The 25,512-nt window shown below is 28.1% G+C and overlaps 6 protein-coding genes and 2 non-coding genes across 8 annotated transcripts in view; 2 read left to right on the top strand and 6 right to left on the bottom strand.

The window, feature by feature from the left end:
- Window positions 1–1,210, bottom strand: part of PGO_100370 (hypothetical protein, conserved) — a gene marked incomplete at both ends in the record, with an annotated part of 3,519 nt that extends 2,309 nt beyond the window's left edge. The window contains 4 exons of the mRNA XM_028688069.1: window positions 61–127; window positions 238–285; window positions 520–575; window positions 1,133–1,210. Of these exons, the coding sequence (XP_028543870.1) occupies window positions 61–127; window positions 238–285; window positions 520–575; window positions 1,133–1,210 (249 nt within the window). The remainder of the gene's footprint in view (window positions 1–60; window positions 128–237; window positions 286–519; window positions 576–1,132) is intronic.
- Window positions 1,211–3,074: 1,864 nt separating this feature from the next.
- On the top strand, window positions 3,075–3,146 carry PGO_100360. The gene has a single exon. It is a non-coding gene; the product is annotated as a tRNA-Glu (tRNA).
- Window positions 3,147–4,552: 1,406 nt separating this feature from the next.
- Window positions 4,553–4,636, bottom strand: PGO_100350. Its single transcript has one exon. It is a non-coding gene; the product is annotated as a tRNA-Leu (tRNA).
- A 2,074-nt stretch (window positions 4,637–6,710) lies between these two features.
- Window positions 6,711–8,723, top strand: PGO_100340 (RNA helicase-1; the record flags this gene model as incomplete). The annotated part of the gene is made up of 1 exon (XM_028688068.1): window positions 6,711–8,723. The coding sequence occupies one exon, from the start codon at window positions 6,711–6,713 to the stop codon at window positions 8,721–8,723; it is 2,013 nt and encodes a 670-aa protein (XP_028543869.1).
- Window positions 8,724–9,227: 504 nt separating this feature from the next.
- Window positions 9,228–9,602, bottom strand: PGO_100330 (hypothetical protein, conserved; the record flags this gene model as incomplete). Its single annotated transcript, XM_028688067.1, has 1 exon — window positions 9,228–9,602. The coding sequence occupies one exon, from the start codon at window positions 9,600–9,602 to the stop codon at window positions 9,228–9,230; it is 375 nt and encodes a 124-aa protein (XP_028543868.1).
- Window positions 9,603–11,023: 1,421 nt separating this feature from the next.
- PGO_100320 (AP-1 complex subunit beta) lies at window positions 11,024–15,072 on the bottom strand (the record flags this gene model as incomplete). The annotated part of the gene is made up of 8 exons (XM_028688066.1): window positions 11,024–11,083; window positions 11,274–11,390; window positions 11,577–11,684; window positions 11,821–11,955; window positions 12,133–12,203; window positions 12,330–12,391; window positions 12,621–12,702; window positions 12,915–15,072. The coding sequence occupies 8 exons, from the start codon at window positions 15,070–15,072 to the stop codon at window positions 11,024–11,026; spliced, it is 2,793 nt and encodes a 930-aa protein (XP_028543867.1).
- A 2,229-nt stretch (window positions 15,073–17,301) lies between these two features.
- PGO_100310 (eukaryotic translation initiation factor 3, subunit 6) lies at window positions 17,302–19,143 on the bottom strand (the record flags this gene model as incomplete). Its single annotated transcript, XM_028688065.1, has 2 exons — window positions 17,302–18,759; window positions 19,030–19,143. The coding sequence occupies 2 exons, from the start codon at window positions 19,141–19,143 to the stop codon at window positions 17,302–17,304; spliced, it is 1,572 nt and encodes a 523-aa protein (XP_028543866.1).
- A 1,790-nt stretch (window positions 19,144–20,933) lies between these two features.
- PGO_100300 (hypothetical protein, conserved) lies at window positions 20,934–22,541 on the bottom strand (the record flags this gene model as incomplete). The annotated part of the gene is made up of 1 exon (XM_028688064.1): window positions 20,934–22,541. One exon carries the CDS (start codon window positions 22,539–22,541, stop codon window positions 20,934–20,936), a length of 1,608 nt encoding a protein of 535 aa, XP_028543865.1.
- Between the last annotated feature and the right edge of the window lie 2,971 nt (window positions 22,542–25,512).

Here is a 25,512-nt window from a genome sequence, read left to right as displayed (position 1 = left end):
TAAAGAAAAGATGTAATCATAAACAAACATTTCGAAGCGTCTTTGTCATTACTTATTAACAGAGATTGGGCAAACTGATCTTGTTTTTGTTCGTCTGCGCACTGTAGACATTTGCAGTATAATTACACTCATTAAGAATTACTATAGGATAGACGAAATTTTGTGGAATGATTCATCATGAAAGTAACAGTAGCAATGTTAGAGCTATTATCTAGCGTGTTAAGAAGAGATTCACACTGAAGAAAGACAACATCTCCTTCGAAGTGGCACCAAAATAAATGATTACTTAAAGCATCCTTTTCAAAAAAAAAAAAAAAAAAAAAAAAAAAAAAATATAAAACTTAGAAGAATGAGGTAGAAAAGAAAAATTATAAACTCAATATTTTTGTATGAGTTTTTTTCAGCTTATATGATAAAAACGATGGTAATATTGCATGCGCATATGTACAGACATATATAAACGCACATGAGTGTATATATATATGTGTGTATGCACGATTGGGAAAATAATTTACTCACTTTTGACTTACCTCAGACAGTAGGTTGAACAAGTGTTGCATGCCTACGAGAGTAACCTAAAAAGAAAAGAAAAAGGTTTATTAATTAAGGAAAAGTTTTAAATGGTCTTCAACTATTTTATCCCATTTATTACAACAACCAAGAGAGTTAGAATCATATTTCTTCATTGTGATACACACTAGACAATACTACATTTTTGATATTCATATGTATGTTTCCATTTTTAGACAATTAATATGTGTGCAACTATGTAAAAGAAGAGGTACTTCTTCACGTGATTCATTATAACACAAATAATTATATACATTTTTTGAAAATCATTATAATACTAACAAGGCTAAATTTTTTTCAATCATTTTTTTTCAAACTACTGCTTTTAGGAGCTGCTTTTTTTTCTTCTTTCTTTCATTAATTAGCAGTTCATTGACAGCACAACTTTATTAATACATGTGAAATAAAAAAAAAAAAAAAATGTCGTATACACTACGGATATGTAGAAGAATACAAAATAAGAAGAAATGGAAAAATAAATCTATAAAATAATACTATTGAGTTGTTTCGCTAAAAAATTTGATTGCAATTATTTATTTTTTTCTTTTTTCCCCATATTTACGACGTATTCGTGAGTTATGAGTAAATCAAAGAAATAAAAATTTTTCTTTAACGTTGTTACGCTAATAATGCTTTGCATATTTTTTTTTTTTTTTTTGTGTGGGGTAGCGTGAAGATAAACTAAGAACAAAATTATCCTTCAATTTTTTATGATGAAGCACATATGCACAATATGTGTAAATCAAGGGGTGTTAATACAGTAGCATAAATGTACAGTACACATTGTCTTCATTTAGTTCGTACATGTACGTATATATATATATATATATATACATGCAGGCACAAATGAATGCACCCTTGTATTCACACTGGTGTGTTATAAAAAATTAGTTTTACATTTGCACAAGCACGAGTACACACTCACGTTCATACAATTATAAGAACTCATAAAAATGTGTTAGGAAAGATTCTTCAATGAATCGAATTAACAGAACACGGAAAGTGAAGTAGTCAATAAACACACACACACAAGGTAGCTAAATGTTGAAACATATTAACTCTTGTTGTTGTTGTTGAATAGTTATACATATAAATGAAATTCTCCAAGTGGAGGAAAATATACTAGAAAGAGTTAGTTGGTTTATTTACCAAAGTGCCGGGAGTTGCTCTAATAAAGAAGAGAGTAAACTTTGTAAGCGCCCAGCCTTTTCATATTAGACTTCACAAAGTGGTATAGTGTTAAGATTGCCTGCTGTTTCATGTAGTAATTTTTTTTTTTTTTTTTTTTACGTTTCTCCTAAAATTTTTTGCAATGACTTTTTAATTATAAATGTAAATAAATAGTATTTAACAATAAAAAAAAAAAAAAAATTTAACAGTAGAGACAACTGATAATAAAGGGGAAGTAGTAATAACAATAAAGAAGCGATAATAAGAATAATGGTACAAAAAAGTACAAGAACTTAAAATTTGTTTAATATAGTTGTTTGGAAAAGGTACAGTGTGCATTACCTTAATTAAACAAAAATACATATAATATAAAATTTTTTTTTAGATATTTTTCTAATTTTTTTCATAATTTTTTTTGCCCATGGCTCTTGCATAAATCTAAAAGAGAAGTTCTACAATTAAGCATAGTTAAATTGGTCACTCTTTTAAGGAAATGTCTGTGTGTGTACAAATATAAGGGGAACAAATATGAAGAAAAGTGGAAAATTAGGAAATTAGCTGAAAGCCTTTCTGGTTTTATATATACATATTGCATATAACTAAAGCATTCCAAGGGGATACAAATGTCTCTCAAACTGAACAATAAAACTGAAGTAATAAAGAGATCCAAGGATTAGAGAAACTATGTAATTCCTTAATTTATTTTTACTATATGAAGAAAATGCTTATTTTGAAAAAAAAAAAAAAAAAAAGAAGGAAACCAGCTTCGTTCATATGAAAAAATACGGATGCCTTTTTGCTTAAGCTGCAGATTAATTCTTAGGACATTTCAAGAATTGTTGTAGTATTTTAATAGTATATTAATAAAGCTTTATATAGTTATTCTAGGAATTTTGCTAGAACTTTGCTAGGAATTTTGCTAGAACTTTGCTAGGAATTTTGCTAGAACTTTGCTAGGAATTTTGCTAGGAATTTTGCTAGGAATTTTACTAGGAATTTTACTAGGAATTTTACTAGGAATTTTACAAGGAAGCTTTTACCATTATTATTTCTCGTATTTTTGCTACCAACATTGCTAAATTTTTTTTTGCTGGTAATTTACTAGAACTTTGCTATTCTTTTTTAGTATTTGCCAACACATTTGAGTAGCATGGTTTTTTTTTTTTATAGCACGTATGCAATTTATCTTTTTATAATTCTTGGTTTTATTATTTATTTTTTAAGTGTAATAGAGAAAGAAATATTTTTACAATCATTAAAAGAATATTTTTTTTAATTTTTACAATATATATTTAATTTTATATATAATATATATTTTATTATTAATTAATGTATCCCACGTAGTCTAGACGGTTAGGATATTCGGCTTTCACCCGAACGACCCGGGTTCGAGTCCCGGCGTGGGAAATAAAAAAAGAAGAATTTTTTTTCAATAATTTTTCCATTGTTTTATAATAATTTTTATATTTCTTCTTTTTAAATGAATAAATATAAATTTGTTTTTTCTAAGTATTCGTTTTGGAAGTTTAAAAAAAAAAATCTTTTTATTTAGTAAAATTGAATAATTAAATATAATAGGCTGTTAAATATGAAAAGAAAATTTTGAGTAAATTTTTTTTCTATTTTTAACACCATTTTGCGTAATAATTTTTCATCAAAAATGCCTGCAATATTTTTGATGAAGATTATTTTTGTACTTTTTCACATTAATAAAGAGGATATAAAATGTATATATCGTAAAAGGTATCTGTGATTATATGTATTTAGTTTTGTAACCGTTTATGTAACTACGGGTGACTAGAGTGTAACACACAAAAAGTGTCTTTAATCGAGTAATATTAATTTTAAAAATTTTAAGTAATGAAAAACTGTATACCCAATTTAAGAAATATTTTTATTTCGTTTTTTTAGAAATTTTATAAAACATGCTCTATTTTGCGCAGGTACCCTCTCTTCTTTTTTTCTTCGCTTTTTTGACTCGCTTTTTTTTTTGCCTCCATTTTTCTTTTTTTATATTTAAATCAACGATTATATAGCGAGCAATTATGCGACCTGATTTGTAATGTTTTTATATATATACATAACCTAGGAAGTTCGTCAATATAATTATACTGTAAGTATTTAATTGTTGATGCAAAGGATTTAAAGGTTGCCCATGCTTAGAATTTATCTCATGTCGTGTACAGATCCTATTAGATAGAGTATATGATTTGTTTTTTATGCACCATTGTATCTTGTACAATGTATATATAAGCCTCATTTTTGTCTTTAGATTTATTTATACATATTAAAAACAGGTTTAATCCATCTAATTGTGCCGGTCAAACAAAAAAGATGAGAAATATAAAAAAAATAAAATAAAGAAAGAAATCCTTTTACAATCGGATTTGAATAATTTACATAAACAAATTGTTCAGATTGTTACTTTTGCATAAATTACCATTGATAATTTTTAGCAATAAAATATTCTCATCGAGTCCAAAAAAAAAAAAAAAAAAAAAAGATATTTTTGTAGTATTTATTTTTGCATTAACTCAAACGTTATAGTACAATTTTATATACATTATACATATGTACATATAGCGGGTAACAACCTTTTTTCAATTCATAAAATAGAGAAAAAAATTTATACCAAAAAAAATTGCTTCTTTTGAATATCTACAATGTTTATTATAGTACTAGAAAAAGAAATGTATTTGTTTTTCTTATGCGAAAAATAATATATTTTTCATTTTTTAAAAAAAATGAATAATTTTATTTATCTTAAAAAATGATTCTCATCAAAGGAGAAATTAAAATATTTGTAAAAAGATTGCACGAGGTGGGGTTCGAACCCACGCGGTCTAGTGACCAGAGGATCTTAAGTCCACCCCCTTAACCACTCGGGCACCCGTGCTTAAATAAATATTTTTTAATTAAATTCGTACTTCATTATATTTCATAATTGTTCCAAAAAATCTATTATATCTTTTTTCTTTTAATTTAGAAAAAAAAAAAAAAAAGGAAAATATGTAATTACTACATTTATTTTTTAAAAAAGTAGTTATAATTACTATTATATATTGAAAAAATGAAATTCTAAATATGTTTTTATCACATCCTTTTGTTATTACAATTTTGGGTTCACCATACACGGATATCTATTACAATTTTTTATTAAATGAATGACTTGGCGAATTATGTGTTTTTATTTAATTAATAATTTATATGTGCAAGAGACTTATTCATGTATAAATAATAGCATTTTTTAATAACTATGTTGAATGGGTATAAATCAGGAAATTTTCTTTATAGAATCAATCAAATTAGAGAAACATAAGGGAAAAAAGGAAAAAATTCTTGCACATTATTATAAATCTCAAAATAGATATTCTTTTGAACGCTTTGTAAAATGTCAATTATTTCTATCTTTCATTCTTTCTTTTCTGCTTCTTCTTTTTTTTTTTTTTTTTTTTTTTTTTTTATTCGTATTATATGATAAAGGTGAAATTTGTGATTACAGCTTAAATATAAACTTGTCCATTCATTTTGGACGAGATATATTATGGGCGGTTTAGCACATTCTGATATTACATTATTATATGTATGAAAAAATAAATGTGAGTCCTTTTTGTTTTCTTTTTTTTACAAAAAAAATTGCTAAAAAATTTATGTGATTTTTTATAAAAACACATTTTTCATTAGAATTAGAAGATGGATCATAGTGGAATATTGATTATATAATAAAATCTACTAATGCAGCATGTACAATTGATGATGTGTCCGAGTTGAAACTTTTATGCATGAATTAATCAGGAGTGCTACATTCCCCCTCAGATGTGTTTTTTTCTTTTTTCGTGGAGTTACGTTAACAAAATTCTCTGAAACCATGTGTGAGGTACAGAGATTGACAATTTCATATATAAGAGGAAAGAGTAGCATTTTTGATAGAAAAAAGCAAAAAAATGATATTACATTTGGCTAATTTGTTCCTATATTTTGCATTTATCACATCAGTACTAGGTTGAATATATATGGTATAAGATCATCCAGTTTAATCACATATTCGCATTTTTCCTTCTATTTCCTACTATGATTTTTACAATGTCCATTTGATTAATCTTATCATCCACCTGTTTTGTAAAGTTTTTATGTGTACTGAGATTTCCACTTTTGATAGTAAAAATTAAAAAGCCATAAATATGGATATACTATAAGAAATACAAAATTTTTTTTACCCTTATATCGAATTGGGACGTTTCTCTTTTCTTTTCATCTCAGAAGAAATGTCATTATCACTTTTTTTTTTTTTTTTTTTTTTTGAATGTTTTCATATTTTCCAAGTATTTTATAAGTATAATAGGGTAACATATATAATATTTAAATTGGAACATATTTAAATGGGATTATGGAGAGGGATAATAAAATGAGGGGAAAATAATTATCATTTTGCATGACTAACATAAGTGCCTAATTATAGTGACCATACATGTTACAATTTCCTTTGGGTATTTATATTTACTCTTTGCGATTCGACTTTTGATTTTACTACTTTTTTTTTTTTTTTTTTTTTTTTTTTTTTTCCCACAAAATGGGGAAAAAAATATATACATTTTTACAATTTTTGCAATACGCACAAAATAAGAGAAAAAAAAAAAAAAAAGTTAAATTGCTTATTTTTTTTGTCCTACTAAGAATATCTAATTTTTTAGCCCAAAATTTGTTTCATTAAAAAGTTATTTTATTTTATTATATTTTTTTTTACTAATAAAGAGTGGTATTTGAAAAAGAAGAATAGGACAACTATATATATCCCCTGTTTAGTATGACATAAGCAAACATTATGTACTTACTCTGACAAACATGCAGAACCCCATTTATCAACCCACTTGACGGTAAAGGGGGGTGGAGACATACATATATATATCCTTTCACATTTGTGTTGGCACGCAAATGTAACAAAGAAAAATCATCAGATAAGAATGCCCGAAATGGGAGACTCCAACAATAAGAACATAGATAAAGTGCAGGTTGATCATGGAAAGGATGAATCCGACAGCAGCAGCAGCGAGGAGTTTGTTTATGAACCGAGGAGTTCACGGAAAAAGAGATTCATGGATAACCTGATAAATAGTTTTATAAATAATAAAAAGAAGAGAAAAGATGAATATGAATTAGAGGATGAGAAACGGGGGAGTAAATATGATTCAAGTGAAAAATCCATGGGAAGTGAAAATAATGAGAACGACGAGGAGGATGCAGAAAAACATAATAACAAAGAAGATAAGAAGAAAAAGGATGGAATAAAAAAGGACATGAATAAAAAAATGGAAAATGAAGTAAAGACAAATATGCAGAAAAGTTTGCTAGAAACATATTATAAAATGAGACTGGAAGCACAAAACAATGCAGTAGATGAAACAGAAGAAATTCGAAAAAGAGAAGAAAAAATATTAGCACAAGTATCAAAAGCTTTAAATGCACCATTACAATCAGTTAAGGAAAGGGCTAAAGGTATTGTATATAAAGAAAACTTTAAAACAATATGGACATTGCCTAAGAAATATAAACAATTAAGTAACAAATATGTAAATAAAATACGAAATGTATTTTATATTGATGTAAGTGGAAATGATATACCACCACCAATTAAAAATTTCCGCGATATGAAATTTCCGAAACCAATTTTAAAAGCTTTAAAAAAAAAAAAAATTGATAAACCCACACAAATACAAATGCAAGGATTACCATCTATATTGTTAGGAAGAGATATCATTGGAATTGCATTTACAGGAAGTGGAAAAACGATAGTTTTTGTTTTACCCTTAGTTATGATATGTTTAGAAGGAGAAATGCGATGTAAAATTGAAGATGGAGAAGGACCATTAGGTCTTATTGTATGTCCATCTAGAGAATTAGCAACACAAACACATAATGTTATAAAATATTTTTGTGAGTTTTTACATAATGATGATTTTCCAATGTTAAAAAGTTTATGTATGATTGGAGGTATAAGTACATATGAGCAAGGGAGAGAAATACAGAAAGGCATTCACATGGTTGTAGCTACTCCTGGTAGACTGAACGACATGTTAAATAAAAAAAGGATGACTCTTGAGCAGTGTAGATACTTATGTTTTGATGAAGCAGATAGATTAATTGACTTAGGGTTCGAAGAAGAGGTGCGTAATACATTAGATCATTTTTCTCGTCAAAGGCAAACATTGTTATTTAGTGCCACTATGCCTAAAAAAATTCAAGAATTTGCCAAATCAACATTAGTAAATCCTATAATAATAAATGTAGGAAGAGCTGGTGCAGCTAATTTAGATGTTATACAAGAAGTAGAATATGTTAAAGAAGAATTAAAATTGTCATACCTGTTAGAAGTATTGCAAAAAACAGGACCACCTGTTTTAATTTTTTGTGAAAATAAAAAAGATGTAGATGATGTACATGAATATTTATTACTAAAAGGAGTAAATGCGATTGCTATACATGGTAATTTAGGACAGTCGGAAAGACAAGAAGCTATTAATTTATTTAGAGAAGGGAAAAAAGATATTTTAGTTGGTACAGATGTTGCATCGAAAGGTTTGGATTTCCCATCTATTGAGCATGTAATTAATTACGATATGCCAAAAGATATTGAAAATTATGTACATCGAATTGGTAGAACAGGTAGATGTGGAAAAACTGGAATTGCAACAACCTTTATTAACAAAAATCAAGAAGAAGCTATTTTGCTAGATTTAAAAGCTTTACTAATTGAAGCCAAACAGAAAATACCTCCCTTTCTGGAAATGTTAGATAGTAAGGGAATAAACTTAAAAGAAATAGGTGGAGTTAAGGGCTGTTCCTACTGTGGTGGCTTAGGGCATAGAATCACACAATGCTCAAAACTGGAAAGCCAAAGAAATAAGCAAATCTCATTCACGAACAAGGACATATTGTCTAGTAGTAACAAGCATAATAATATGCATGCGTACACAGGGGATTGGTGATCTCCTCTTGTGCCTGCATCATCATGTGTTAAGGGTGGGGTGTGAGGATTTATTTCCTCATTTGATGAACAGTGAGGACAACTTTTTCTACTGCTTAAGAAACTGTAATTTGAGAAGAGTACCTTTACGTTTTTAGAGTAGTTCTGGTATCTTTAAAAATAATAATAATAATAATAAAATAATTAACCGTTAAAAGAAATGTAAATGAACTAGATAAAAACAACCCTGTTGATATAAAATTATGTAAGTGCAACTTTTTCAGAATTTGTTCGTTTTTCTTTTTTTATCTTTAACTATTATAAAATCCATTCATTAACATTATATATAAATGATGCATCCACTCGTTTTCAAATGCAAAATAAAATAGATGACATAATAACGCTTCATGATACAAAAATATATTGCATATAATAATGCACATAAAAATGTGCATAAAAATGTGCATAAAAATGCATATAAAAGAAAAAATATATATTAATACATTGCCAAAAAAAGTGTGTAACGTCAAATATTCATTTTGCGTTCAATGATTTCACTCAGCGGTTCCAATGAATAACGGGATAAATTTTCCATATATTCGTGTGATTCTATTCTATCGATGGAATTTCTAAGAATGTCTAAGGATAGTAAACTGCTTTTTATTCCGGGTAATCTTCTTGACAAGGCTACAATTTCTCTATCCATTATATTTTTAAACACTTCCTGCGTACCATAAATTAAACCAGTTCTCTTTAAATAATTCTTTTCTTCATTTAATAAAATTTTGTCATGAAACAACTCAATGTTGTTTTCTTTTGCTTGCAAGTTTATGTCCCTTATATCCGTAACATCCTTTATTTTGAAATTGTAACTAAGCTTATCTAGTTGAACATTCTCCATCTTGCGTAACAGTTTTCCTCTTTTTTTTTCTCTTTAAGTTACAATTATGCAAAAAGGGAAACTCTTGTTGATTTAGTGAAATACTTAAACGTTTTGAAGGTGTAACAATGGTGAAAATAAATCAATTATTTAAAATGTTTTCAGTGGAAGATATGTTTTATAATATTGGCTAGGAATGGAAAAAAAACAAACCCAAATGATCTTTACAAGATAAGCCTCTTCTTGCTCTTTGCAATTTCTACCAACTTGTGCAAATGGATGAAGGATATTGTGTTGTTTACCTTTCTCCTTCACGTTAAATCATAGAATGAAGAAATTCAACGAAAGAGAGAGAGAAAAAACAAAAAAAAAAAAAACTTCTCCTTGTTGAAAATAATCATGTATTATAAGGTAAAAAGAAAAAAAGGAACGAAAAAATTTGTGTGAGAAATATGATTTTGTTTTATGCAATATGTTTCATCCTAAATGAAAAAAAAAAAAAAAAAGAAATGTAAAAAAACAGAAACAACACTTTGAATATAAATGGGCTCCCTTCTTAGTTTATCTAAACAACTTCAGCAGAAATACTTTTAAAAAAAAAAAGAAAGAATCCATTAGCCCCTTGAAAATAAAAATAAAAAAGGAGATATTTCTTTAATTTTCCCTAAAAAAATTACATGCACTTTGTTTTTTGTTTTTTTTTTTACTCCCATGTGTGCTTCTTGTTGAATTTTTTTTTTTTTTTTTTTTTTGGAAATGACACACTCTTAAGTAGGGATGACTTGTTAAGAAGTTACCTTTTGTATTCTCAATTATTGTACAATCCCTTGGCAAAAACTAGTATCATTTTAAAAATGTTATGAATCTTTGTCAATTTTGCAGTGGAACATAAAATAAATAAATAAAATAGTATTCTTATTTGTAACTAATGGGTTGCCCATATATTTATATGCTTTCCCACAAATTCGTATGTGCGAGTGGATTTACAAAAACGTAACTTCCATGTTAAGGGAAAAAAGTTAGGAGAAACCAAAAAAAAAAAAAAAAAAAAAAAAAGAAAGAAGGAAGGAAGAAGGAAAAAAAAAGAAAAAAACGCACAAGTCTAATAAAATTGATATTGTTGAAAAATGTTCGTTTTTTATAACATGCTAGCGGGAGAAATAGACTAAAAAGTTTCAGCAAATTTATGTGTATGAATATATATCGTGTACTTCTCAACATGCATATGCCCGCATACGCACATTTAGCAAGGATATATATAAATGGGGGATTTGGAAAAAACAAATGGGACAAAATGTACTAAATTGTATACGCTGTACATTCTTCAAAATGGCGAAAACAAAATAAGGAAAAATAGAAAAAAAAAATAATAATAAATGATAAAATGATAAAAATGTAAAATCAGTGATATTCCTTTTCTTCCGTAATTCCGTTTCTATTGCTCATGTCTGAGTTACACTTAGCGAAAATGCCTTAACAAAGAGAAGCTTATACAAGGGTATCTGTTGTGGGAGAAATAAAAAAAAAAAAAATAAATAAATAAAAAGTTACATAAAATTAGTTAGTAATATTGTCTATAATGCATAATTATAATTCGTTCATTTTTCTCAGTTCGGAAATATAATCATAGCATAAATGAAAGTAATATATCATATTTGAATTATCTGCTTAAGGGAAAAAGTTTGTAATTACCACTGATGTTGAATCTGTCCTGACACATAACTTGACACCTTTTTTTTCTGGATGAATGGTCACTTCGCTAAGTATAACGAGATTGTTTGTCGTTAAGCAGGCGAAATAATACAATTCCTGTGAATAAATGAAACAGAAAAAAAAAAAAAAAAAAATCAGCAGTGGAATAATAGAACATTTAGGGGTATGAGAAAATGATTATCAGGTTGAAATGAAAAAAAAAAAAAAAAAAAAAAAAATTCAGACTAAAGAATAAATCAATGTCCCATAACAGGATATTTCTCTTATTAACAAATTACATACCACGTTATTTACATTCCTTCGAGCTATCAGCGAAATATTGAAAATTTTCATTCTCTTTATAAGTATGTCAGAAGTTATAACCATTGGACTTGAAGCCATTAGTATGCTCTTAGAAAAAAAGAAAAAAAAAAAAAAAATTGAAGAGTTAAAATGTATAACAGGAATTATTTTTTCCAAGTAAAAACAATTGTACATATGTGGTTATTTCAAATAAATTGCACACACGTGCATATTTTGTGTATACCTCCTTTGAATCCTCTATAAGCTGCCATTTTTTCTTGAAAATATCTTTTTCCATATTAAAATTTTCAACGAAAACGATGAAAATATCGTATGGAACATTAAAGTAAAAAATATCTATGCTCGTTCTTATGGCAACCTAAAAAAGAATAAAAGAAAGGTGAGAAAATGGTCAATACACAAGTGCTTTTTGCAATATTTCGCCATGTGCAATTTATCATACGGAAGCAGGACAAAAAAAATAAAAATAAATAAAAAAAAAATAAATGAAATAAAAATAACTATCTCATGTATTCCATTCCTCTTTGCTTCTTACTTGTAAAAATAATGGAGTAGATGGAGGAGTGTTCGAATTTAGCATATTTGGGACGAGCAATATTAATATTTCTAAAAAGTGGCATAACATGAAGGAAAGAATATAATTTTGGCTTGGAGAAAAAAAGAAAAATAGAAAAAAGGGAAAGGGACTTAATGGACTTATTAAATATGCTTCTTCAGCTTCTTGTCGCTTACCTTTGGTCTCTCCAAAGGAAACATTCTGAATATCCAAATTGTTCGGCGAAGATAGACCAAATCTAAAAAAAGTAAAATAGTGAAAGAGAAAATAATAACACAGGGTTACAGAGTTGGAGGTTATATCAAATGATTCAAAACGGATTCGTGAAAAACAACCATGCAAAATGTATACACAGATAATGACAATAGTAATGTTCATCAAATTAGCGGAACAATCATAGGACACGTGTTATTTTATTTTTTTTTTATTTTGTTTTATCAGTTATTTTTCTTATCTTTTTTTCTTACGAATTCTTGTTTATCTGCACTCCCGATATAACAACAGGGTTTGGTGTCTGATTCGTCACCGCAATTTTTAGCTGAATTTTTCCTGTAAATTGGGAAAAAAAAAGGAAAAAATAAGCGTTACACCGGTCGATAAGCGGGAAAAAAAAAAAAAAAAAAAAGGAACTTGGCAACTTTGGGATCAAAAGATTACTAAAAATGGTAATATCAAGAAAACGCTTTTTATGGATAAATAGGTTAGATGTACAAGTGTAAACTATCACTACACCACACAATAATGAAAAATGAATGAATTACCCTCTATACGATTTATTGAAGATAGAATAGATAATCCGGTTTGTCCCTTTAGACCTGTATCTTCGGGAGATAGAACTTGAACTAATTTAACCGGTGGTGCAGGTGCAGTTCTCTTATGTTTTGTGTTTGTTGGTTCATCATCATTTAGTCCAATTAAATCCATGGACTTTTTACTATCATCATCATCTTCATCATCTTTATCATCATTGGCATCATCAGATGAATTGTTAGAAGATTCGCTGGATGATCTTGATTGATTTGATTTTCTATTATCACTAGAATAGCTTTCATATTTTTGTCTTTCCATTTGTTTCTTAATTTTAACAACATTATAATCATCCATATTATCAATATTGTTGTCATCGTCGTCTTGATCACTATGGAATATATAACTTGATTTTTTGGAAATAAATGTTTCTGGTAGTTTATGATAAACAGATGAAAGCATGGATATATTTTTGATTAGTTTATTTAAAACTTTCATATCTGTAATTTTATTTTCTTCTTGGATTGGTGGTTTTTCAGCTAAAACTATTTTTTTAGCAATTTCTATATTTTTGGATAATAATCTCCAATAAATAAATGCTCGATCCCTTAGATCAGGGTTATCACTTTCTTCTGTTGATAATTTTAAGACTTTCGTTATAATATCTTTAGTATTTTTTGAGCATTTTAAAAATAATTTCACGCTAGCTGTTAGTATTTGTAATTGTACATTATATGGTTCATCTGTAAAGTTTTCTAAAAATGAATCTATCAATTCATCTGCATTTTCTATTCTTTCTACATATTCACCAATGATCCATATAAGAGCCGCTTTCGCATTTGATTCATCTAGCGATTCTAAATTTTCACACAGTATTGTAATAATACTTTCATATTTATTTGGGTATTTACGAAAGATATCTTTAATAACTACTATGCATTCTTGAATAACGTAATTAATTTTGGTATCTATTAAATCTAGTAAAATATTTATACATTTTTCACTAGATTGTGGTAGCTTTATAGCACAACTACCAATAGCTCTTACGCTTTTTTTTACAAATTCTACATCTACTTCTGTTGAATATTCTTTCAATTCATACAAAACAAGATCTACATTTTTATCTGAAACGAGGCGAATAATTATATCTAACTTTTCCATTTTTACATATGCAGGTTCGTTATATTTGCAAAAAAACATATTAATTTTATCTGCTAGCATGTTCGGTAATTTCTGAGTTATCAAATTAATATTTCTTAATGCTATGTATTGTATTTCCGGCTCAGCTGACAAGAGAGTAACTAGCGATGGGCTCAATTTTTTATGAACAGTTTTAATAAATTCTTTATCGCTAATCTTATCTAATAGGCTTAAAATAACCTTAATAGATGAAAGAACAACTGCTGAATTAGCATGAGATAATCTGGGTAATATTCTTTCTAGAACTCTCTCTGCATCTTTACTAGTCTTTGGTTCATACAAAACCAAAGCATCTAAAATGAATACTTGGCCCCATTCCACACATTCGTTAATTGCATTTAGAAGTTTATTCACATTATTTTCATCTTTATTGATGACATCTCTTAGAATACTTTTATTAGAATTTTCACATATATCAGTTAAGGAAATTATAGCATTTGCCACTACCATAGCATTGTTATCATCTAATATATTTAAAAGAGTTTCTATAAAACCTTCTTCTTCCACTAACTTTGGAGATATGTCATACAATTTGGCAATACAAATGACAGCTGTTTTTCGCACATATGGATCTTCATCCTTTAAGCACCTCCTCAAAGGCTCAATTAGATATTCTGTTATTTGTTCTAATCTGATGCATCCCATGGTCCTTATAGCCAATGCCCTGATTAATGGATTTGGATCTGATGAATCTTTTCGAAATGTATTCACTGCTAAAATGGCTAATTCTGGTTGCGCCTTTGCGTAATTTATTACGTACAAATAAACGAGTTTCTTTAATTCTATATTAGATGTCTGCATGCAGTTTACAACATCTGAGAATAGTGTAGAGACATCTTTTCCAACCGTCATAGCAGCAATTATTTTTTTAATGGCTTCCTTTTTTTTTTCCTTATGAGAAGAGTGTAGTTCCTCCTTTAGCTCATGAATCTCCCCCTTCTTTGTTGTCTGGAAATACCGCAGGTCTGACATTCTTGCAGAGTTAAATAGGAATGTATCCTTCGGTTTATGGTAAAACTTTTCTTGGTTTTTCTTTTTTTTTTGGGTGGGAAGAGGGGGAGAAGGATGATGTGACTATGAATATACAGTTTACTCACAGAATGAGGATATATGTTCAGACGTAAAAGCATGTGTTGGTAAATCAACCAAATGGAGAATATGTGTATTGGCTTAAAATGAGGTAGAAAATATATTCTCTTCTTTCTGGGATGCTATACGAACGTGTGCCTATACATATGTTTATGCATATGTAAGATACACAATGGGTACAACATATGGTATTTTTTGTTGACAATATTAATATTTCTCCTTCGTATGGCCTATCTTGTAATTTCATTCTTCCATTTTTCATAGAATACAAAATGAATCGTCTCTTCAATGGGTCGAAAAATAGTCTGCAAAATGGTCCACAAAATGGTCTGCAAAATGGTCTGCAAAATGGTCCACAAAATGGTCCACAAAATGGTCTGCAAAATGGTCTGTAAAATGGTCTGCAAAATGGTCTGCAAAATGGTCTTCAAAATGGTCTGCAAAATGGCCCGCTAAACGGTCCGTAAAATAACGTGTTCCCTTTTCGAAGGTATTTTCCCCTTCTTTTATATCTGCATAGTTTCTTTCAAATTAGGTTACATTTTATGAATATACATAACAACCCATTAACATAAAAATTGTACATACAGAAAAAAGGATAAATAAAAAAATTAGGCAAAAAAAAAAAAAAAAAAAAAAAAGATATAAAAAACTAAAAATATGTCATCATTCTATAGGCTGTATTTACTAGGATTTACCCCAATATATATACTTCATTCCTTCTGTTAATCCTTTTCTTTATAAATTTTTTCTTTAAAACAGTTTAAAATTGGTGGGTTGAAAATGTGCTTAATTTTTTTTTTTTTTTTTCTATCTTTCCCTCAGATCAGGATGCGGATATAAATATTTCTAAATTTTATTATATATCATTCTAAGAAAAAAAAAAAAAAAAAAAAAAAAAGCACTACCTTTACAATGGGATAAAATAAAAATACAAGTAGTACACAAATGCTTATGCATGGAAACCAGTTGTGTATATGCTAATGATATTAATTTTTTTTTCTTTCTTTTGCTGCTTTAAAATGGCGAAAAAAAAGTTTAATAGTTTTTTATTGCATTTTATGCATATATATATATTGTGCACATAATGTGTATTTTCCTTTTTTTTTTTTTTTTTTTTAACCTTTAAAATATTTGATCACTTTGATTTATTTTCTTTTTTTGCTTCCTTTAACTTATCCTCAAACAAACGAATTAAAAAACAGAGGAAGTGACTTTTAATGGGAATGACACCTAGTTCTCCCTCCACTTGCTTGATCAGCATCGAGCATGTTTTTTTTTATAATTGAGTTTTTTTAGCGATTCCTTTTTTTTACAATTTACAGAAAATGTATGTTCTCATCATAAGATTCTATTTTTGTAAGGAGCAAAAAGTGCAAATGGTATTGCCTTATGATCATGAAGCATGAAATGTGCCCACAGATTATTTGCTAAGTCTGACAGGTACTAATGGGGGATATATATTTATTCATAGATTTGGCAATATAGTTTTTGTCATTCTTTTCAATGATTTATTTGATTTTCGCAAGTGATTATTTCCCCCTCGCGTATACACATTTTAGGGACACACTTTATAAGGTATATACGGCTATACAGCTATCCGTTTGATAAGCAAAAAGGCTAATTGTTTTTAAACATGTTATAATTCTGATTTTTAAAGTTTTCTCTTTTTTTTTTTCTTTTTTTTTTTTTTTTTTAAATAAACAGTAAAAATGTACATTTAGGTATATAAGTGTGTGTGTGTGTGTGTGGATGGGGGGGCATACTGTGGAGCCATATATGAGCCATTACATATGACACAAACAAGTTTACACAAATTTTCAGAACGAGGAAAACTTGCAATTTATTTCATAACAAAATGGGTTACACTATGGAAGGGGTGTGGTACTGGTTGTGGTGGATATGATGATTGCCATCAGAGACCAGAAGTTTAGGAAATAAAAGAAAAAAGGAAATAAATAAAACAAGCACGTACATACGTGCATATATTCATACACACATATTTGTAATGTATATACATCATGGAAAAACGTCCAAGGGGAGGGTAGATAAATGGACGAAGATACATAAGGTAATAATACTTGTCATTCTTATGGCAAATGGGACTAATTATTACATATTAGGAGAAATAATCTTTACGTTACCACCTTTGTTGTTATTATACATTGAGTTGTATTGTTTACCTTTCTTTGGTGGCTTACCCTTTTCGTGTTTATTTTTAAATCGGATATTTTTCTGAAAATGCTCATCTGTTGAAGATCGATTTAAAACTTGAACAAGAAAGTTGGATCTCATGGTTAAGTTTTGTGTTTTATCGATAACTTGTTGATATAAATTTGGCAAGGTGGTTGATATTTCGATGCAATTTTTTTCACTATCAATTTTAGCATCTAACTTTGCATTTCTGATAAGATTAACAACCCATTTTTCTGCATCGTCCCTAGGTAAGTTTACTTTATTTGCAATCATATCTATATTAATTGATTTATGAATACGACAATAGGTTTCGAAGATTATATATCTACTCTGTTCTTCTATGTATGGTTTTAACTTAAATAAGAAAATGTCCTTTTCACATATGGATCCTAACTGTGCAATACATGTTTGAGCCATATTGAAATCATATTCAGTAAATATAGATATTAATAGGGAAGTAAATGGGTCAGTATATTTCGGTTTCAACAAATTTAAAGTGTTGAGAATAAGTTCAAAATGATCTTTTCTATTTCTGTAAAATATTGCATATACACAATAGTATCTAATAATATGTGGACATATTAAATTAAGAATTGCTAAATTTTTTTCATCAATAAACCAATCTTGTAACATAGAAAAGGAGTTATTTTTTGGATATATACTTTTTACATATATTAAATACATAAAAAAATGAAATATTAAAATAAGTGCCCAGTGAATTAACCAACTTCTTTGTAATATAATTTCACTTTTAGGAACCTTATCTTTATTCAATATTTGACTTAATTTAACAATTGTTTCTATGCATACATTTATTTCATTTCCTATTTCCTCTCTCACAATTAATTTCCCTTCTTCTGTTTTTATCAACATATAATCATCATTATTTAGGTTCATAAAAAAGGTGTTAATAATGTTGCTAATAATACCCCAATAACATAATCTCATTTTAGGAGAATCAGAAACATTAATTACAATTTCGGATATGTTCAAAATGTATAGTAGCAAATGCTGTTTACTCTTTTGATAGTCCTTTTTTTGATAATAATATCTACTTAACTTTAAAATTTTGTCATCTATATTATCTGTAAAATTGTATGTTTTATTTTTTTCTAATACATTTAAATTACACCATTCTCGTAGTGCCATTATACTCTTCTTTTCCACGGCTCCTCCTATTTTATTTACTTGATCATTTTTATATGCATTCATAGCATCCTGAAATTCTTCTATTTCAATTTCTAAGCTATCCAGATAATTCGTTATCACTCCTCTATTTCCGTTCGTGAATTCATTTTCGATGCTAATAATTTCCTTTTCGTAACCTTCTTTCAGTACCCCAAGGCTCTGATCGATATCTCCATCATTCATTACCTGTAGGTGGGTGTGAGTGTGAACCAGATAGTGTGAAGTAAATAAACTTTAAAAATAAATAGAATCATGCACTGCACCTATCTTATGATATATATACTGCAAAATATAATGAAGCGAACAGCATAGGGAACACTAAAAACTAATATTCCACAAAAACGAACACATGTATGTAAAGTGGACTGATTGTATTTTTACAATTGAAAGAGAGGACAGTACTCTATACGTGATCACCTCAATATTTCGTAATTTTCCATTGAATGTTTGACATACCTTATTTTCTTTCAACCAACTCAGAATTATCTGAATCATATGCGGATCTAGGTAGGCACATATTTTACTTACTAAAGTTGATTGGTCATACGTACTATTATGATCGACTTCCATATTTCTCGTTTACTTGGTTTCCCAGTTTTGATTTTTTTACTTGTTCGTACTGAATTTTTATGTTATATTTTTTTTCTTTTTTTTTTTTTAACTCTTCCTAGGTGAAGGTGGAAAGTGGGGACACACGTTGGTTTCTCCCTTTCACGCTTGTGTTTTGCTGTGTTAAAATAATATTTTGTTCTCTTCCTCCTGTTGTTCTTCCTTTCTGCCTGTTTATTTTATATTATTTTTCTTAATTTTGCAAAGACTGCACAAACAAAAAAAAAAAAAAAAAAAAAAAAAATAGAAGATATAGAAGAAATGGAAGAAATGGAGGAAATATTTTTAAAAAATGTGAAATGGCTCTAGCTTAACACTTCTTTAATTGCTAGTAAAATGAAGCTTTCGAAAGAGTTTCATCATTAGCAACTTTTTAATAGATGAAATTTTAATCCTTTCTTTTCCTTACAATTCTTTCGCAAACATGTAGGGGTTAGGAAGTGTTTACTTTTTTTTTTTTTTTTTTTTTTTGTTTTATTGAGAAAAAAAACATTTTAATAATATTCTTTGGAATTTTCCAATTACTTATTGGCTTAAAATGCATACAATATTTATTTATATTGTTATAACACCATAGCTTCACTTCATATAATATACAGGTTATGCACAACAATATAAGTTTCTGTAATTTTACAAAATTCATTCACAAGAAAGTCTCTATCTCATGAGAACCAAGCGTTCGTTTCGTCACCTATATGCATCAATTCCTTTACTTTAGGGGTGCAATCATCAGTTTAGTGCGCATACATATATATATATATATATATGAATGTACATATGTTTTTTTAACCTAAGAAGAAAAATATGTTTTGTTTTGGTAAATACATCACAAGAAGGATCTATTAGATTTTTGTAATTTTTTTTTTTTTTTTTTTTTTTTTTTTTTTTCCTTCGTTCCTTGGGTTATATATTTTTTCATTCATCTCAACGTGGAAAAAACAATTTTTTGTGTTAAATTTTATTTTTTAAAATAGGCCAAAAAAAAAAGGAAAAAAACAAAGCTTAGCAAAAAGAGAGACGTATAAAATACATTATGGGGTGAAAAACAGCATGTTATCAATTTTTGCTACATTTCATCCAGAGGTGTGTTTTTTGTTTTTAGTTTATTTATAAAACACACTTGTAACACACACCGATATGTAAACATCACAATATGTAAGAAGAAATCAATTTACCTGTTCCCATTACATATTTACGGTAAAAGTAAAGAACATTTTATGTGTCCTTTTATTTTATTATCAAATTTGTCAGTTTACATGTTTATGAAGGTTATAAAGAAAAAAGAAAAAAAAAAAATGCCTTTTTAAAATATATCACTTGAATGAAGGTAAAAACGACTTTTCCAGAGGTACTAAAAATTTCAATTAATTATCACTACATATTATATATGGTTGCTAGAGCGTTCACTTAAGATCATTTAAAAGGTTTTACATCATATACATGTGTAAAGATGTGGAAATATATGTGGAAATGGGTTGACGAATCGCTATTAAAACACACAGTTCTGCGGAATGGTGAATAAATGAATAGAAATTAATGGGGGGGGGGAAAATAACCACAAAAATGTGTACTTCTATGTATATGTACATACATATGCTTGAAAACAAGTTCTGCGCGTTTTTTCCCTAGCAGCTTGAAGGTCCTATTGCTGTATGTCCATGGCTCTTATCACATTCCAGGAATTCATTAAAAAGGAGTATATTTATATATGGAATGTATTTATATTTATGCACTTCTTGTTCCTTTTGCGTTTACCGAATCTGGTTAAAAATTGTGTTCATTTTTTGAAGAGGCATAGTTTCATTGATATTTTTTTCGGCGGATTTAATCAAGAAATCATTTATGACATTTTGAACAAATGAAATATTCGTATTGGTATATATTATTTTGGATTTTTTTTGAAAAAGCTTTTTATACGGAAACGCAGATTTAAAAGCTATTAAAATCAACCATAAATCATTTGAGTTGATGCTTTTCATAACCGATTTGATAGTTATCATTTTGTACTTAACAAATCTAAAAGACTTTTGTAAATCCATAGCAATGCTTATAACAACACAGTCGTCTTTATTGTGTAATCTGAATTCTACTTCATACCAGTTGAATGTTAATTCAGTTTTGTGGTCATCCTTTCTAAGTCCCCATTTGTATGCCCTACCCCCATCTATTTGTAACTCTTTTGAGTTTTTCTCATTATTCATAATCTCATTAGATTTCTTCGAAGTTTCTCCCTTCGAATTGGAAGAACAATTGTCACGATTATTCTTGAATTCAAAAAAAGGAAAAGAATTAAATGCAGGATTTTCTTTTTCTTGCCTATTTATTTGTTGTTCCTCCATATTATCCATTGTTTTATTTTGTAAACAAAATTTGATCTCATCAAAATTTACAGATAAAGTAGCAATAAAGCGCTGTCTCTGGTTCTGCTGATTCATCATATCTGACGTAGTTGTAATTGTCATATCATCATCAGATTGTGATGATGAGGTAGATAAATTGTTAATATTCTCTAACGGATCTTCAATAATTACTTGGGTTGAAAAATTATTATTACATAAAAATTTCAAAATTTGGAAAGCAGAGTTTATAGATATGAAAACGGGTCCTTTAGATGTAATAGAACATTTTTCTATACATTTACGTTCCACAATAAATTTTACAGGTTTCGTATCTAAAGTATGGGGATCGATAATGGTATTCCTACCTTTTTTCTGAAATTCTGAATTTACATAAACACGTCTATAGGCCTTACAAAAAATGTATTTTCCTAATGCCTCAAATGGGATTTGGAAACACATGCCTTGGTTACAGGGAATAATTTCATATATTCGTCTCTCATTGATTTCTAAACCTATGAACCATTCTACTTTATGAACTTTATATAATGAATTATAGGTTGAAGAATCTTCAAAATGGATAGTATTATTTACATACATATCACCTTTTATACATACCGGATTAGAACAATCATCAATTATATCATTATGGCATAAATATGAATTGTCTGTTATATTTACTTCGTGTAAATATATCCCACAATTTATTCTTTCTTCAATCTCTTCTTCTTGTTCAGTTTTCTCATGTTCTACGTATTTTGGTAGAATAATGTCATCGTCATTGTCATACTCTTGTTCATTTTTTTTTTGCTTTTCATTTTCTAATGATTCTAAAATATCACCTAACTTAAATGTCTTGTGTTCTTCCCTTTTCAAAATATGAACTTCAGCTTCTAATTCTATTGGTTCGATGAAATCGTTAACGTGGCAATGTTTCATATAATTGTCTTTTCTGTATAAATTCGAAATTTCCTTCTCCAAGGTGTAAGGAGAAGAATCAGAGTCGTCCTTATCTTCATTCATCTTATCCGTGACTCGCCTCTTTTGATTTTCATTTTTATTCAGTTACTAGCGATGAATGGAAGGAGGAGGAAGAAAGTTGATGGGGTGGGGGGAAAGGTAAAACAGAACGAGTAGGAGAAAGATAAACAAAGTAAATGAAAAAAGAACAGAAATCAAGTTTATCAAAAACGTTTATTCACAACTTTCACTATTCTAACATAATGTATTGAGATCAATTTTTATCATGATAATTGCATATTAATTATAAGCAAGTCAAAGTAGGTAGTTACTAACCCTTTTAAAGAACACTTTGAAAAGATTGATTAAGAATATATGACCAAAAAAAAAAAAAAAAAAAAAAAAGTATAGATAATGAGGGAGTAGTTTATAGAACATGTCTCATTTTGCAATTCTTCCTTTTTTTTAATTTCTGCAGAATACATCTTAACAAAATGTTTGCAGTAAATATGTGTGAAATTAATACCTAGTTAAACCTTTTTTTTCGATTATGCAATGATAGATGTATCAGATAAAAAAAAAGTACTCCACCAATAGTGTATTATCCTGTATACATATTTTGAAGATTTTAAAAATTTTTCTATTCTAGTTTATCGAATTCAAAATGTATGGTCTCACCATGTGAATGCGCACCTGTAATTATACACCTTCCATGTGGATACGTACGAATATGGATGTATTGGCTCCATGTAATCATAATTTGTCGCGAAAAAAATAAAAGAAAAAAAAAAAAAAATCGACGATGTGAATAGATTAGCACGAAAAATTTATGAGTGAAAATGGGGGAAAATCGTATACATTTCTTCAAATTCATACACGCACATTTTCGCGTGCTGAAAGAAATGGGAAAAAAAATTTAAATGAAACACGATTCATTGTTTTCTTTCCTTTCGTCACAGCGATTTTCATGATGAAGTTATTTTTTCTCATTATACAGGGAGGAAAAAAAGGGAAATAATGTCAATCAAGTAGTGAAAGTTGCAAAATTGTTAAATGGAATCCAACGGTGAGTTGTTTTTATTTAATTCTGAATTAATCTTCTGATGTTGCAATTCCCGCAGTGAGGGTAAATTAACTTGTCTATTAGTGTTTAAAAATGGGAAAAACAAAGTGAAGAAACGAAAAAGCGAAGTGAAGCATTGAATAAATAGCCAAAGAAATTCAGGATAGTTGACATAATAGAAGTGAAAAAAAAAAAAAAAAAAAAAAAATAGTCTTATTAATATACAAAACGAAGACGTCAAAAAAAAATAAATGACGATTTTAAAAATTTATTGGAAAACACCATTTTTTAAATGCTTACGTGTGCATTATTTTACAACTTTAACCCTTCTTTTTCCTCGTCTTTTTGCTTTCCTTTTACACTTTTTTTCTTTTTATAATGTCCTATATACATAGTGAACAACAACAAAGAAGAAAATGAAAATTAAAGTAAAAAATAAAAAAAATGTAAAATGAGAAATCAAATTCATCTCTTGAAAAAAACTTTGTTATAAATTAAAAACTGTAAAGGTGAATCATGCGTACATGTTTAGTTGTATAATTACGGGAATATGCGTTTACATACTTATATAATGTGTCAAAAGATAGATATACTGAATTAAGTTTTTTTTTTTTTATATGTCAACTTTTCCTTCAAAAAGTACTTTAAAAGCTATATAGAAGCAATTAAAAAGCAAAAGAAAGGAGAATATATAACATGAAAAAAAAGAAAACAGAACTAAAGCAGTATAAAGCAGTATAAAGCAGTATTGTAATGTAACAGAGGAAAGCAGTTTAGCCTGAAAAAAGTTTTTCACGCGAAAACATTTCGTAATGATTTTTTTTTTTTTTTTTTTAACAGATAGAAATGAAAAATAGGCATTTCTCTTGATTAATATTTAGAATTTATGCCATTAATATTTTGGATATTAAACATGACTACTGTGAGCACATAAAAGACTTTTTTTTATTTTATTTTTTTGTCTACCTCCTGTAACATTCATTTCGAGCTGTTCAGTTGCCTCCCCCCCTTCCCTTGTGAACAAATTTATATTTACTTGGGATATTGTTCATACCAACGATTATGCTCAATATGCCATTTTACGTATATATCCACCTGTACATACACATATGTAAACTCATTATAATATAATGTCCTTTATCTGGATCACCATCACCCCTTCTAAAAATTTTATGACATTTTATTCTTCACTTTTCAATGTTCCTAAACTTTATGTGTAAAAAGAAAAACTGAAATAACTGAGATATAAGTCACATTACTTTAATTTTTTTTTACCTTTTTACATTTTCATGAGCACACCTTTGTTACAACACTTTTTTAAGCACAATTTTGATTACGTATTTTTTATTCTCTGGACAAATGATCTGATGTAATGATCCTTAACCACTTTATACAGCTACATGAAAAAAACATTTATCCGCTTAGCATCAATAAGTGTTTATATTTCCAGTCTTATATTACTTTTTTTTTTTTTTTTTTTTTTTTTTGACAAAAATCAATGGGGTACCTTTTTGTTTAAGTATGTTTTTTCGCAACATTGGTTAATTATATTTGATTAAGCTTTCTCAGTTACACCTGCTTAGTTATACGTAACATAATCATACGCACTAAGTCATGATTATTTAATCATGAGAATTTACATACTTTTCATAGTTTCCCTTTGTGTAATACTTTGCAATAATCCCCCATACTACTTGTTACACAATATTTATCCGTCTTACCTTAGGAAAAGATACATATATGACATTTTGCAAATATAATAATTAAATATGTGTGTAAAAAGGAAAGGAATTTCCCCCCACCTGCACGCTCTTTAGTATTATTTTCCGTTCTATTTTTTTTTTTTTTTTTCCCGTTTTTTATTTAATTATTTATAGCTTTAAAAAAAAAAAAAAAAAAAAAAAAAACCTTTGTTTGTTTGTATATACTAATTTTTAACGTAATTTATTTTCTTTATGTAAATTTTTTTTT

The sequence above is a fragment of the Plasmodium gonderi genome, assembly GCF_002157705.1.
Source record: "Plasmodium gonderi DNA, contig: Chr10, whole genome shotgun sequence".
NCBI classification, from domain to species: Eukaryota; Apicomplexa; class Aconoidasida; order Haemosporida; family Plasmodiidae; genus Plasmodium; species Plasmodium gonderi.
The sequence above is the reverse complement of the archived record's forward strand: the minus strand, read 5'-3'. Positions and strand labels throughout refer to the sequence as shown.